General features: G+C 38.9%; 1 protein-coding gene across 1 annotated transcript in view; it reads right to left on the bottom strand.

Moving 5' to 3' along the window:
* Positions 1–3,738: 3,738 nt before the first annotated feature.
* Positions 3,739–15,277, bottom strand: part of STMN4 (stathmin 4) — a 29,978-nt gene continuing 18,439 nt past the window's right edge. The window contains exons 3-6 of the mRNA XM_074288374.1: positions 15,157–15,252; positions 12,566–12,774; positions 10,577–10,768; positions 3,739–5,438 (exon numbers count right to left, since the gene is read on the bottom strand). Coding sequence (XP_074144475.1) covers positions 5,379–5,438; positions 10,577–10,768; positions 12,566–12,774; positions 15,157–15,252 — 557 coding nt within the window. The 3' untranslated portion in view covers positions 3,739–5,378. The remainder of the gene's footprint in view (positions 5,439–10,576; positions 10,769–12,565; positions 12,775–15,156; positions 15,253–15,277) is intronic.

Here is a 15,277-nt window from a genome sequence, read left to right on the forward strand (position 1 = left end):
TAAATATCAGGGGTTCCTTATTACCTCTTGAATCTAATAAGGTCCTTTCTTTGGTATTTAAAGCTCTTCACTTTTACTCCCCTTGACCGCCCCCCCCTTTTACCTTTTCATTCTTCTCAGACTTGATTCCCTTCCCAACACTCTCTAGTCCAGTGATACTAGTAAACTAATACTAGTCTACTTGTTGTTCATCACATATATGTCATCTTCAATCTCTATGTCTTTGCACACATTATCCTTGAGACCTGATATGTATACTTAACTCTTCCTTTTGCCACTCTTGAATTTTTTAAGACCCTACACAAAGAGTATCTTATGCAGGTTACTTTCCCAGTTTCCTATAGCTCTTTGAGCCTTTCTCCCTAAAGCTATGTCCATGTTACTCTATATTTTGTATACATCTATTTATTTAAATGCTGTTTTCCCTCTTTAATATCTAAAGTTCTTTGAAGTCAGGGATTTCTCCCCCATCCCCTTTCTTCATATCCTTAATGCTCAGCTCAATAAGAGCCTAATAAAGGCTTATTGATTGATTGATCTTAGGCCAATTCAAATCTTACCTCATTAATAGCAATGTCTAAATTCTGCTAGGACAGGATCAGGAATGAATGAAAAAGTATTCTTAAGCATTTATTATGCTTCAAATGATGTGCTAGGCTCTGGGGATACAAAGAAAAAAATAAGTTCTACTCTCACAAAGCTCACACTCTAACTGAAGGAGATGACACATATGGAGGCTCATCTGTAGGGGAGATGGTATTGATAGTACATCTTTCCTGTGGAGCAGGGATCCTGGAGAGTACTGACTCACCACCACTGGAAAGGAGGAAGTACTTCTAACAGTAAGAATGGTATAGGATTGGAGGATGGAGTTATTGTCTAATAGAAAGATGTCATTGGTTGGAAGATTGGAGTGTGGGGTCTGAGTGGTCTTTGCCTGGGAAGGTTGGTTCTCTTAATGCTAGTTCAGGCTGGGACTCTCCAAGATCTGGGTAGATTGGGATGGGGGAGGGGAAAGAGGAGGTCAAGGGTTGTCTCTTTTGGCTTCCTTCTAAGGTCTCATTTGACTCTAAATCCTATGGGTTACCATCAGTTGGGGTTTGGATGAATAAGTTATGGTATATGAATATAATGGAATGTTGTCATATAAGAAATGAGCAGCAGGATGATTTCAGAGAGGCTGGAGAAACTTAACATGAACTGATTCTAAGTGAAGCGAGTAGAACCAAGAGAATATTGTACACAGAAAAAAGATTGTGATGATCAACTCTGATGAACTTGACTTTTTTCAACAATGAGGTGATTCAGGCCAATTCCAATAGACATGCTGAGGACAGCCATCTCCATCCAGAAAGAGTACTATGGAGACTGAATATGGATCACAACATAGTATTTTCATCTTTTCTGTTGTTGTTTGCTTGTCTCCCTTTCCCCCCGTTTCTCATTTTTTTTTTCCATTTTGATTTGATTTTTCAAGTGTAGCATGATAAATGTGGAAATATGTTTAGAAGAATTGAACATGTATTTTGCATATATTTTGAAAATAAATTGTTAGTTTAAAAAAATTTAAAAATAAATCCTATCAATTCTATATTGAAGAGAATGCATTTAGTTTCAATTTGCCCTCTCTCTCAGAGTCATCATTACTTTCTTTTCTCTCCCTCTCCCTGTTCCTTTCTCCATTTTTAATACTTATCACATGGTGGTTCTCTACCAGATTGGTTTGTGTGTGTGTGTGTGGTTTTTTTTTTTTTTTAAATACAAACTGTTGGGACAGCTAGGTGGCAAAGTGGATAGAGTACCAGCCTTGAAGTCAGGAGGACCTGAGTTCAAATCTGGCCTCAGACACTTAACACTTCCTGGCTGTGTGACCCTAAGCAAGTCACTTAACCCCAATTGTCTCAGGAAAAAAACCAAAAAAAACCCCACACCCAATCTGGTGGTTTTAGCAGACCAAAAGCTCAACGTCAGTCAACACTGTGAGATAAATGTCAAGAAAGTTTACAAGGTCTGAGTCAGCATGAACCTCTGAGCTACAACATTCAGGAATAAGGAGATAATAGCCCTAGGTAATCTCATATCTGGAGTATTGTGTTCAGTTATGTGCTATTTAAAGAGGACATTTGTTAGCTGGAGAGCACCCAGAGAAAGGTAACTAGCATAGTGAAGGACCACATAAGAGTCAATTGATTTGGGCAGCTAGATGGCACAATGGGTAAGAGCATAAATTGTATTCAGGAAGACTTGAGTTCAAATTCTCTCTCATATTCTTATCAGTTATGTTGCCCTGTTAACTTCTCAGCTTCAATTTCTTTGTTGATAAGAGGGGATAATAATAGTACCTATCTCATAGATCTCCTTATGGGGATCCAATGATGTGACAATGTACTGTGTTCTGCAAACCTTAAAGCACTATCTAAATGCTAGCTGTTATTATTATTTTGATTGAGGGAACTGGGGATATTTAGCAGAGACACAATAACTATCTTCAGGTATTTAAAGGGAGATGAGCAGTTCTGCTTGGCCCCAGAGAGTAAGATTAGAAGTATCTGGTGAAGTTGCAATGTGAATTGTGAGAAAAAACTTTCATAATTGTTACTGGCTCCCCCACTCCCCTAAAAGTAGAACAGAAAATGCTGAACTCCTTGTCATTGAAGTTCTTCAAGCAAAGGCTGAGCAACTGACTACCTAATTGAATGCCTAATTGGCAGTACACTATAGAGGGGAGTCTTGTTCATGTGTGGCTTAGACTAAGATGACTTTTTAGATACCTTCCAATTCCAAGGTTAGGAGACTCTGTGACTGCCATTTTTTCTGTAGTCTTAACATAAACTGATGCTATGCCAACTCTCACTTCTACACAGCAGATGTAGCAGCCATGTGCTGATAGGAGTTGGGCCAGCACTCTCTTCCCCCCCAGTTCCAGCCACCCACACATAAGACAGATGGGAAGCCTGAGGGCAAATGCACAGGAAGGACTAGAAGGAACTTCTGGGTTGGCAGGCCTTGTAGGAGGTGAGTGACTAGAGATGTCACACAGAAGAGGAACAGGTGCCAATACAGACAGCCAGAGCCATGCAGTGAGTTCAGGAGTGAGACTAGGTGTGGAGGGAAACAAGGGAGTTCACCTGTTGATGGCTACCACATTGAGAGCTGTGGACCCCAGTAAGGGAATCTCATTGACCTATCAGATCTATCAGGGAGAAGCACCAGATGGGAGACTGGCCCAATCTCAGGATGCACTCAGATTAGCAATTTTACTCATTGGTGCTCAGTGTGAGACCATGTTATGAGACCATGAACCAAACTTCTGAGAAGGGAAATGGAGCTCTCTGGGAGGATTTTCCCAACTGCTTTGTTAAAGACTCAGATATGAGCCCTCTCAGGTCCCTTATTGTCTTGAATCATTTTAATAATTTTGTTAGCCTGAATGCTTGTAGAGAAGAGTTGAGAGCCCTTAGGAAAAAATGTGAACTTGATTGTTTTGTTCCCCTGGGGGAAACTGTGAGTATAGGGGCACAAGTTATCAAGATTTTTTGTAGAGAGGCCCCAAGACTGAACCCAGTGTGTTTCAAGATCTTACACAAAACTTACACAAGGTATTCTAATTACCAGGTTCTATTACATGGAAGTCTTTGTTCATACTTGTGTCTTTCCTCTGAGGCACATAGTTGAGATTAATAAATGTGTCTGCTCCCCACCCCCTTACAAAAGGAAGCTGAGTCAGGGCACGGGAGATGAGAAAGAACATAGTACCAAGGTGGTTTATTTGCAAAGCTGTATACAAAAATACACAGTATCTGCCCAAGTGGGAGGGAATCCCTGATACCACATTCATCCTTCCCTTTCCCCCAGTTCCTGCCTGGGACTTCTGCTGTTCTCAAAAGATGGACTTCCTGTGTAGAGTCCCTAAGGCTTCTTTCTGAGCCAGAGGACCACTGACCTAAAAGATAAAACCCCTGGCCCCTCTAAATTAGGAAAAGAGATTTAAAAAGCTCCTTTGGCTACAGGTTTTCCACTCTGGGCCCAACAAACTGAATTCTCTTCCAGGCCCTATTAATGCTCACTTCCTTCTAGCCTCATCCCAAATTAAAATGGGTTTTCTTCTTAAAAAGAGTCTCCTTAGCCTTAGCCTCAGATTTCAGAGAGCCTTGGGAACCATGTTAAAATACTAGTTCCTCCACTGAGGGCAAGACAGCATCTTCCCTGTGATCTATCTAGCATGACACCTTAGCAATCACAGATATTTAGTGAGACACTGCCAAGGAGGGGGCCAGAAATGTGCTGATCTTGCAGTTCTATGGAGTGGTAGCAGACGTAGTAAGGGAAGGACTGGACTTAATGTCCAAAGATCTCGATTCAACTGCCAGCTCTGCTCCTTCTAAGCTGTATGACCTTGGACGTGCCACAATCTCTCTGAACCTCATTCTCCTCATATATAAAGGGGGAAAATATTTGGCCCACTGACTTCACGGAGTTGTAAGGAGACAGCGAGGCGATGGATGTGAAAGCACTTCATTGATGCATAGTATAATGCGATCATAATGTAAACTCTTATGGTTACTAAAAATGGGATGATGATACTGGCAAGATTCTATCCTGCTCTCCCCACCCTCCACCTCCTTGCATGGCCAAAGCACTGCTGAGGACAAAGATAAGGAGTATCATGAACCATTCTGGAGCATCAAACATCAATATTTTACCAGTTGGGCCTTTTGGGGACAGGAAAAAAGAACAAGAGACATGGAGTAAATATTCCATTTGTAATGAAGATCAAAAGATGAATGTAAAAACACACACATATGTGGGGCACGACGCCCACACTAACAGTGGGTCATCCCACCTGTTATAGGATGGAAACAATACACCTGCTGAGCATGCCTCCCTCCGGCCAGTTTAAAGGTTTGAGGATCTTAGCTTAAACCACTTCGATACTCCTTTCCACCCAGGTACTTTCCACTTCACCACTAATTTCTATTCCCCCTGTTTCCAACATCTTTTTTTTTTGCCCATACCCACCCACCCTGAAGACTTGTTGGTCCAATGCTTGATACCCAGCCAAAGAAATGGGGGAAAAAAGTGTGGAGGATGCAATTCTGAGCTTCTCTGGGTGTAATAGCTATGAGGGCCCCATGGGTCCCTCTCTGACCTTCTTTTTTCCAAGTCTCTTTCTCTCCCCTCTCCCACCCCATCATTGTTCCCCAGAAACAAATAGGAATGGCTTCACTGGTCAACTCTTTACATGTACAAACAAAGAAAGCAGAGGAAACTTCCCTTGGCCACTACCCTCCCCCTCCCCCCAAAAACCCCAGTTCTGGGATAGCCGCCACCACTGCTGCTGGAGCTGCTGGTCCAAATTTCTTCTTGCCTCAGGGTCTTTACCTGGAGGCCTCTTCCTTCAGCTCCTTGTTTTTCCGAACCTCTTCAGCATGTTTATCCTAGAAAGGAGAGATGGGAATAGGGTGGGTTAGGTGGCTCCACTTTTAAGAGTAAGAGTAAGAGGATGGGAGACCTGGAATAGTAAGAGTGGCAGAACTCATTTGAATTGCTTTCTGAGTGGAGGCCTTTGAGCTCATAGAGCAGGCAGGCTCCCTGTGCCCTGACTGCTACCCATATCTGGATGTACATACATAACAGTCTCCTTATCTGTAAAAATATCATTTATGTCATGGGCTTGTTATAAAGATCAAATAAAATTTTACATATTGTTCCTATTTTTGTTCAGTCATTTCAGTCCTGTCTGATTCCTCATGACCCGTTTTGGAGTTTTCTGAGCAAAGATAGGAATATTTTGCCATTTTCTTCTCCAGCTCATTTTACAGATGAAGAGGTGAACAGGATTAAATGACCTGTCCAGGGTCACACAGCTAGTAAGTACATAGGGCCAAATGTGAACTCAAGAAGATGAGACTTGACACTCTATCTGTTGCATCACCACATTTCCCCCAGAGATTTTATATATACATAAATTATAATTTCATTAATATATTAGTTATAATTAATAATTTAATTATAATAAATTATGAATTATAATTTTGCAAACTTTAAAGCACTATATAAATTCTGATTGTCATCATCATCATCAGAGTGTAAAAATCACTATTTGCTCTCCCATAATCATATTTTCCTTTATTATGTACCTACTTATTTCCCTTCTCCTTCTCATGTGGCTTTTACCTTAAAAGGATCATCAATATCAAACTAGAATGGTCTTTGAGTTCACTTAGCCCAAACCTGTCACTTTGTAGATGAAAAAAAAACAGAGCCCAGGGAGGTTTGGTGATTTGGCATTAAGGTAATAATCATCAGATGAACCTCCAACATAGATCACAAAATAATGAACTTTGAACTGGAAAGAATCTCAGAAGAGCATCTAGTTTGACATCCTTACTTTACAGATGAGGAAAGTAAGGTAACCTCTAGTACCTTCTAGAAATATTAAGAGATAGATCTCTGGTCATCAAGAGAATTTGAACCCCAAACCTCTGATTCTAGAGTCAATACTCTTTTCATTACATAATGCTGCCTCCTGTCTACTTTTGATCACTCTTCTATTTGCCATGACTATCCCACCATCTTTTATCCTTTTATTCATTTGTTCTTTGAAACATCTCTACCTCTATGTGTGTGTGTGTGTGTGTGTGTGTGTGTGTGTGTGTGTGTGTATAAAGTACATGTAGTTAGGCATGTGAATGTGTAATTATATTTTTGGGAGAGTGTTTGGGTATAATGATGGTGAACTTATTGGAATAGATGGGGAATAAGGGCATACTTTGTGTGCCTTTCCCTCTACTGATTATGTGAAACTTATTCTGTCTGTAACTTGTTTGTCTATAGTTGTTTTGAATGTTTTTTCCCTCGAGAGCAGACATTGTATTTTTATCTTTATAGCCCTAGAACTTAACACCACTGGCATAAAGTAGGCACTTAATCAGGATTTATTGTCTGCTATCATGTATGTTTCTACACTAAAAATCTTCCTCCATTATCTCATCATAATGTGGAGATGACTCTAGATTCTCCAGGGCTATACCAGTGGAGATAATTTTCTGACAACTCCTACCAGGCTGGACAGTCTTTCAGATGAGCACCTTGTGAGATAGTTTTCTTCTCTTTCCTTCATTTCTCCCCACCATCCCATCGTAGGCCATGAGAAGATGGATAAAATACTGTACAAAACATGATATATGACAACATGAGATCTCAGAACCATGCAGAATTTGAAGGGGTTGGGCAAGAGCTAAGATGGCAGTGGTGTCTGGCTGGTTTAAATCGAATCAGTCTTTTCAACAAATCTTTATTAAATGCTTCCTAAGTACCAGTCACTGTACTAAGTGCTGAGATACAAAGAAAGGCAACATTATGGTTGAGACTGACTGGGTTCCCTTTGGGAAATCCAGTGTCATCACCCACCTTGAGTAGAGGACACAGTGGTAACCAGAAGGGTATCCAAAAACCTGAGGGAATACCTGAGAGGTATTTTCTTTCTCCTTCCTATTTCCCCTACTCATTGTCCTTCTCAACTGAGATTCAATCTCAGTATCTTTTATTGCCTTTCTGCAGATTTCTTACTGTGGAGTGGGGTTCTTTGTTAAGCTTGATTCATTTACATAAAAGGAATTCATTCTCCGTTGTCTGGCACAGTATGATTTTAAAAGCCTTTAAAGTTCAGTGTGTGCATATGGGGTATGTATGTGTGTGTGTGTGTGTGTAGGGTGGGGTATAGCTCTATAGAGTTTATATTTAACAGAGTAAACTAGAATCCTACATTCTGGTTGGGGGGTGTTTTGTGAACCATTTATTATATATATTTTAAAATTATTTTTAAGCTTATATTCATGTGATCATTTTATCTCTAGAAGAAGTATCTAGTTGTAATTGTAAATATAGTTCATCTAGAGAGTAAGATACTGTGGCTTAACTGTCATCCCACCCAGACCTAGAAGGCAAGGGCAAGGGACGAAGCGACGGAAGAGCTAAGAGGAGCTGGAGGATAGAGTTCCACTTCCAAACTGACTCAGAAAGCATAGATAGTAATAGTCTGTGAAGATTTCAACCCCACTCCCTTTCTTCTCTTGCAGCAGTTTTGGGAAGGAAAGTTTCATCTCCCAAGATGCCTTGCCTGAGAGATTTTGGCATCGATCCCACAAGTATTGCATTACAATCATAATAAAGAGAAAAAAGCATTTCAGCAAAATCAATAAGATTATTAATTGTGTCTAACACTATGTACAATATGAAATCACTTTTTCTGTAAAACAAGTATCACATCAGACTTAATATAGACACTCTGAATTAGTTCAATGCTAAACCTAAATCTAAGCCTAAATAAATATCTTTCTAGAGAGATTTTAGAAATCCCTGAAGCTCTAAAACAATAAAAGTATTCCTGGTGTGAGCCTATAGGGCTCAATGTAGGTTAGCAGATTCAATATATTCATTCATTCATTTACCATTTCTTAGTGTAAAGTGTTATGCTTAATATAGGGAGAGAGAAACTTAGGAAATGGGGGGTATGAAATCAACACAGATGCCTCTCCTCCTTAGCTGATTTTAGACCCCTAAAGGCTCCCTAATCTAATCTTCCTATCTAATCTTTTACCCCAGAGCCATTTTATATAGATCTCTAGGTATTTGGCCCTGAATCTACAGCCATACCTAAATAACTCCCATCATCACCTGGAGTCCCTGAACATTCTTGGAATAACAGGATCCTAGAGGCATAGATTGAGATCTAGGGAGAAATCATCCATTCCAACCTGAAATTATCTCTCCAAATGAATGCAGAAAAAGAGCTTCACAGTGATTTATTAAGCGATTTGCCCAACGTTACATAAAAAATGGCAAAGTGGGAATTTGAAACCAGTTCCCTTGAATTTAAATCTGACCTTTCCCCACTTGTCCTATGTACTTCCAGTCATTTATAAACTCCATTTCCAGAACTCTTCATGAACAGTATCAGGGCAAGTTTTGGGCTTATTTTCTTCAGAAATAAGACAGTCTAGCACCAGCCATTTTTTCCTATTTCCTTTCCGAAAGCCTATTTCTTTTTTCCCCACTGATTTCTTTCTCTAGGTGGCATGTTTCAGATCATACTGCTGAAAGCCTGGAACAATTCCACATAACCCTTGGCTGGAATTCTCACTACCTTCATAAGATGAGGTTTGGAGTCCTGTATTACCATCCTATAATGTCAGATTTTCTTAGGGAGCCTAAGTAACACTGGCATTTTTACTTCCTTCAGAAAGGAAAACAATTTTTGACTTTTGTAGCCAAGGGTAGCTATGTAATTTTTGGGGAAGGTGGGGGAGAATGGGGGCCACGCTGCTCACCATGGGACGAAAGCCACTGATCGGGGTCCCGGGAGTCACCGGGGCAGTGGGCGGCTCCTAGAAACAAAACACATAGCTGGAGCTGTCTCCTGGGAGTTGCAGGAGGCTCAGAGTCAGCTACCCTAGCCTTGACACCAGGGAAATGAGACCATTATGTTCTTAGCAGAATAGACTGCTATATAGGGTCTTCAAGCTAGAAGGGACCCTGGGAATCATCTGTCACAGGAGGAAACCAAGAATCCAGGCGATAAAAGGTTTTGTGCTAGGCAAAACAGGTAATCAAGGCCTTCTTAATGGAGTACTCTTTCTATTGGACCTCATTGCCATGTGAAACCTACCTCCTACCTCTTGGGTTTCTCAGCTTTTGGTAACTCTTCTTTTATTGACTGAAGGCAGTAAACTGTAAGGATCTATGTTTACCTCAGTCTACTCCATTCATCTCTGAGAAAAATGGGCACCTAAGATTATCATTCTTTGGACTTAAGCCAAGAGCTCAAGCCAGTATCTTTTCACTGATCCTATCTGGTTATTTATGGCTAGAGAAAGGATTGAAGACCTGATAATATCTATTGCATAACTATTCCTTGAGAATATGACCTTTCCATCCCACTCCAACCATGAAGATTTAAGTGGGAGAGGAGAAATGGATATTTCTTGCCCAATATGCTCTAATCTATTTAGGAATATACTTTCTTTTGAAAATTTATTTTAAGTTATGAAATAAAACATATTTTCTAACAGAATTTTTTTTTAAAAACTGATCTCACATGAAACTGCAAGTCTCTTATGTACAACTTGCTATACCTGTTAAATATAATAAAATTATTATGTAAATTTATCTTTTCTTCTTCTTTCCTCCCTCTGCCCCCTACCCTAGATATGGTTACCATTAGATACAAATATGTATGTGAATATTTTACATATGTATATATAAATTTAACATTTATATTATATGTATAATATATCATCATAAATATTACATATCATATAATCATATGTCATGTAATTATATATTATATAAATATGATGTTTACTATATATATTTATGCTAGAACACACAAGATACATTATATATGTTTGTATGTATATGAATACACTTTCAATGGAATGCTTAGAGAATTCTACTTCCTAAAAAAGCCCACTAACTAAAATAGGTTCCTCCCTCCCTCAGTAAGATGCTTACTCACCATGCAGGAAAGAAGCTGGTATCAGAGGCATTACAATCTGCTTTGGGACCCACTTACCTTCTCTTGCAGACGTTCCAACATGGCAGCGAGATGGGCTTCCCGGTTCTCCTTATTGGATTCCATTTTTTGTGTCAGCTTTTCCTTTGCCATTTTAATGAAGTTGTTATTTTCCTCAATGGCTTTTTGGATCACCTCCCGCTCATGCTCTCGCTTCTCAGCTAAATGTTTCAGGAGCTCAGCTTCTTGGTACTAGGTAGGCACAAGAAGGGGAGGTGGCCCATGAAAATCAGTATACTGATGCTCAACCTGATTGTCCTCACCTTAATCATGAGCACACTTAATCTCACACCTCTCCTTTTGGCTGAAATTCAGAGCAATCAGGCTTATTTCTTTGTACCTATCTCCCACCTCTCCTGAACTTCACATCCCACCTCTTCTAGCTCATTTTCCTTAATTTATCCAGCTTCCATGTCCCTTAAGTTCTTGGGTGATTTTTATTTTTCCGTTTCCACTTACCATTTCAACTTCTCTAATATGTTGAATTCCCCCACCCCACCTTGTCCCTGTTTCCTTCAAGGTCCTATTGTCAGGGGGTATGAGTGACTAAACCTCAGCTTTGGAGTCAGGAACTTATGGGTTCAGGCCCTACATCTGACATTACCAAGTGAGCCTGACCAAGCCACTTATCCCCTCAATGCCCCAAGCAACTCTGAGACTATAAAGTACAGGTGTGAGGCTGTTCTGAACCAGTGGAGGGAGTTTCCACATTGATGAAATCATAGGTCCAGAACAATAACAAAAATGATAAGGATGATGACAACAAAAGCAGTTGAGCTTGATGATTTATTTGGCACTCAGACTATATGAAGCAGAAAAAATGAGGTTGTAACTAGAATGCTGGACTTATTAGAAAAATATAGCTTCAACACTAGCTGTTTGATCATGGGTAAGTCAATTAATACCTCTGCATTTTAATTTCCTTGTTTGAAAAATGGAAAAAATAATATCTATAGTAATTTATTCACAGTTTTGAAGCTCAAATGAAATCATATATGTAAGGTGTTTTGCAAACTTAAAAGCACTGTATTTAGGACAATTTTATTTATCTAAATATGAACACACACAATGCATATACATATACACATGTACATTATATGTATACATATATACAATATATGCATGTACATGTGTATATATATAATATATATATGTATATACCTCATATAAAGTGACCCAAAAGTCTTAGTGCATTTTAAGCTTTAATAACTTAAAATGTTAAGCATTTTAAGCTATTTTAACAATTTTTTTATTTTAATGGCTCTAAAACTTGAGATGTTCTAAGCATTTTTAGCTTTAATAGCTCAAAATACACTAGACTTTTGGGAGACTGTATTAGAGAGCATATCTATTAAAGATAATATATAGTTTCTTCTTGGATTGAATTCTAAGCTCTGTCAGAATGGGGACTATGGCTTATATTTCTCTGTATCACTTTTTAGCCCTGTGTCTTTCATATAATAGGTACTCAGCAAATATTCATAGAGACATCAAACTATTCTTTCTGTAGTAGAAGAGCACCAGACCTGGAGTCAAGAAGACTTATCTTCCTGAGTTTAAATCTGGCTTCAGACACTTATTAACTATGTGACTCTGGACAAGTCATGCAATATTGTTTGCCTCTGTTTCCTCATCTGTAAAATGAGTGGACAAGGAAATGGCAAAGCACTTCAGTATCTTTACCAAGAAAATTCTAAATGGGATCATGAAAAGTTGGACAGGATGGAAAGATGACTGAAAAATATTCATACATCTATTCTAGTTGAAAGCCAGCTCTGTGTCATCACTTCACATCCCTATTCTTTCCCCTTGCCAGTCTTTATAATTGACTCACTTTCCTTTTTTTTCTCTCCTCTAGGATATTTTTCTATTTTCATCTATCAGCCTATGACCTAGCTCTTCTTTCTTGCTCCTACCCTGGCCACACAAATGCCACCCTTCTCCTAACTTTCTTTTTCTTGGAGGAAGAATGCAAGAAATGAAACTCACCTTTCGTCTCTCTTCTGCAGCTTCTAACTTCTTTTGAATCTCCTCCAAGGATGGGTCTCGCCTCCGGGGCAGTGAAGCATTGAACTCTGGTACCCCATCAAAGGAGGGTGGCTTCAGGATGACCTCAAAGGACTGACCTGAGGTGCATTTATTCAGTTCTATAACTTCCATGTCAGAAATAACACACCAGTTCAGAGCCACGGTGTCTGCTGTAGGGAGCAGAGGAGGTGGTAGTCAGATGCTAAGACCCTGAACAAACTATTGGGAGAATGTGTTTGTGTGTGTGTGTGTGTGTGTGTGTGTGTGTGTATGTGTGCACATGCACACCTGTACATCAGGGAAATACTGGGGCATGTGGTGATTTTTAGTCTCTGAAAGTTTCCTTTTGGTCTCCAGCTCTTAAGATTCATTAGATGCTTACTGTAGTGATTTCCAAGAGTAATTTCTCAGCAATATTACCATTTTGGAGACCTACTCTTCCTTTGCTCATGTGGGTATTACTCATAAAATACCTCTAAAAACATATATGTGATCAATCAATTAATCAACCCATAGCAAGCATTTATTAAGTACTTGCTATATATCAAGCACTGTGTTAGACTTTGGGTATACAAAGGTGAAAACAAAACTGTTTCTGCCTTCAAAAAAGCTTTCTGATAGGAGAGACAACATGTATATGTGTATATACATGCATACATACATATTTATGTATTTTCAATAACTTGCTTTCTAATGGGAGAAACTACACATGAAACAATATAATACATACACACATTCAAATGCTAATCACATATAAAACGGGAACAAGGATATTTGCGGTCTGTGGGGGAGTAGAAGTGAGGATAGTCATAAAGGCCTAAGACATTTCTCTTTAATTTTGGCCAGTCTTGAGAAGTCAAAGTACAAAGCTTGTAACCTAACCCCTCAGTCTAATGGACCTTATGGAACTGGAAGAGATTGTGATCAACAGGATGCATGCCCCTTATCCTTAGGGATATTTTGTTTTGTCCCTAGCATCTAGCACATATCAAACGTTTACTAAATGTTTGTTGAATATGAGATGATTCAGACCAATTCCAACAGACATGATGGAGAGAGCCATCTACATCCAGAGAGAGAGAACTATGGGGACTGAGTGTACATCACAGCATAATATTTTCACCTTTTTGTTGTTGTTGTTTCCTTGCTTGTTTTTTTCTTTCTCATTTTTTCCCCTTTGATTGTGATTTTTCTTGTGCAACATGATAAATGTGGAAATATATTTAGAAGAATTGAGCATGTCTAACCTACATTGGATTACTTGCCATCTAGGGGAGGGGATAGGAGGGAAGAAGAAGAAAAATTTGAAACACAAGATTTTGCAAAGGTGAATGCTGAAAACTATCTTTATATGTATTTTGAAAAATAATAAGCTATTATTATTATTAAAATATTTGTTGAGGGCTTTAAATAAGAGGAAAGTTTTAACTTGTCAAAGAGGAGCCACCTAGTCATCAAATGTACATGGAACTCAAGTATCACAAATCATGACAATTAGCATCATCAGTTTCAGTCCCATTGGCTCCTTTTTTAAGCCTCCTTATGAGCCATCAGAGAAACCCTGATCTTCCACAGTGACATAGTCAACACATACTGCACTTTTCTCCACCCACCATCCATCTACTTATTGTTTGTCAACCAAACTATACACACTTCCTGGGGTCAGTACTCCCAGCTTTTTCTCCTGTAGTCTCTTCTTCCTCCTCCTTTTCCTCCACATTTTGCTCCTCCTCCTTTCTCTTCCTCCTCTTCTTCTTCCTTCTCCTCCTCCTTCTCTTTCTTCTCATCCTCTAACTCTCAGGTCAACTTCGGCTAGAAAAATCTTACCTCAGTTAAGGAGGGATGCTTTATCCATTCTCTTTCTCTTTAAGCTTAATCCACTCTTTCCTCCATCTACCAGGAAACTCATTGTCAAGGAAATTTCAATCTCTTATGAATTCGTTACGATTCACTCTCTTTGAGAGCTTAAAAGGCAGTTTTATTATGGCTACCTAAATATTCCTTAATACTATAGGGATATATATATATATATATATATATATATATATATATATATATATATATATATATATATGCCTTCATCATGCTATTTAGACTCAAACTTAACTAGCACTAGAAGAGGCCTCAGATACCATCTCACTCAATCCTCTCAATTTGAAGATAAGAGAATTGAGATGCAAAGGAATTAAGTAATTCCTTCAAAGTCACCCAGCATAGAAGTATCAGAAACAGGATTTGAACCTGGATTCTGTAACCTAAGAGGAAGCTCTGTGTGTGTGTATTTAAAAAAAATTTTTTTAAATATATATACACACATACACACATATGTATATATGTGCATGTAGCTATATATGTGCATGTGTGTATGTATGTGTATATATGTGTATATGGTGTACATGTATATTTATGTGTGCTACTAAGATTTGACTATAATCTGGGAAAAGATGGCGATGGCATGGAAGTGTGCTATGAAATGGGGATGGATAATTAGGATACAAAGAACTCTAGGAATCTTATCTATCAGCTTTCAGAATCAGGATCTTGTCACTTACCATCATATTTATAAGATGATTTATTCAGGGGATCAGCCAGGAAACAGGAACAGAAGAGGGACACTAGGGGGAGCTCTTTCATCTTCTCTTTATATGCTGTGGAAACATTGGTCAGGAATTC

The sequence above is a fragment of the Sminthopsis crassicaudata genome, chromosome 2 (assembly GCF_048593235.1).
Source record: "Sminthopsis crassicaudata isolate SCR6 chromosome 2, ASM4859323v1, whole genome shotgun sequence".
Classification (NCBI taxonomy): domain Eukaryota; kingdom Metazoa; phylum Chordata; class Mammalia; order Dasyuromorphia; family Dasyuridae; genus Sminthopsis; species Sminthopsis crassicaudata.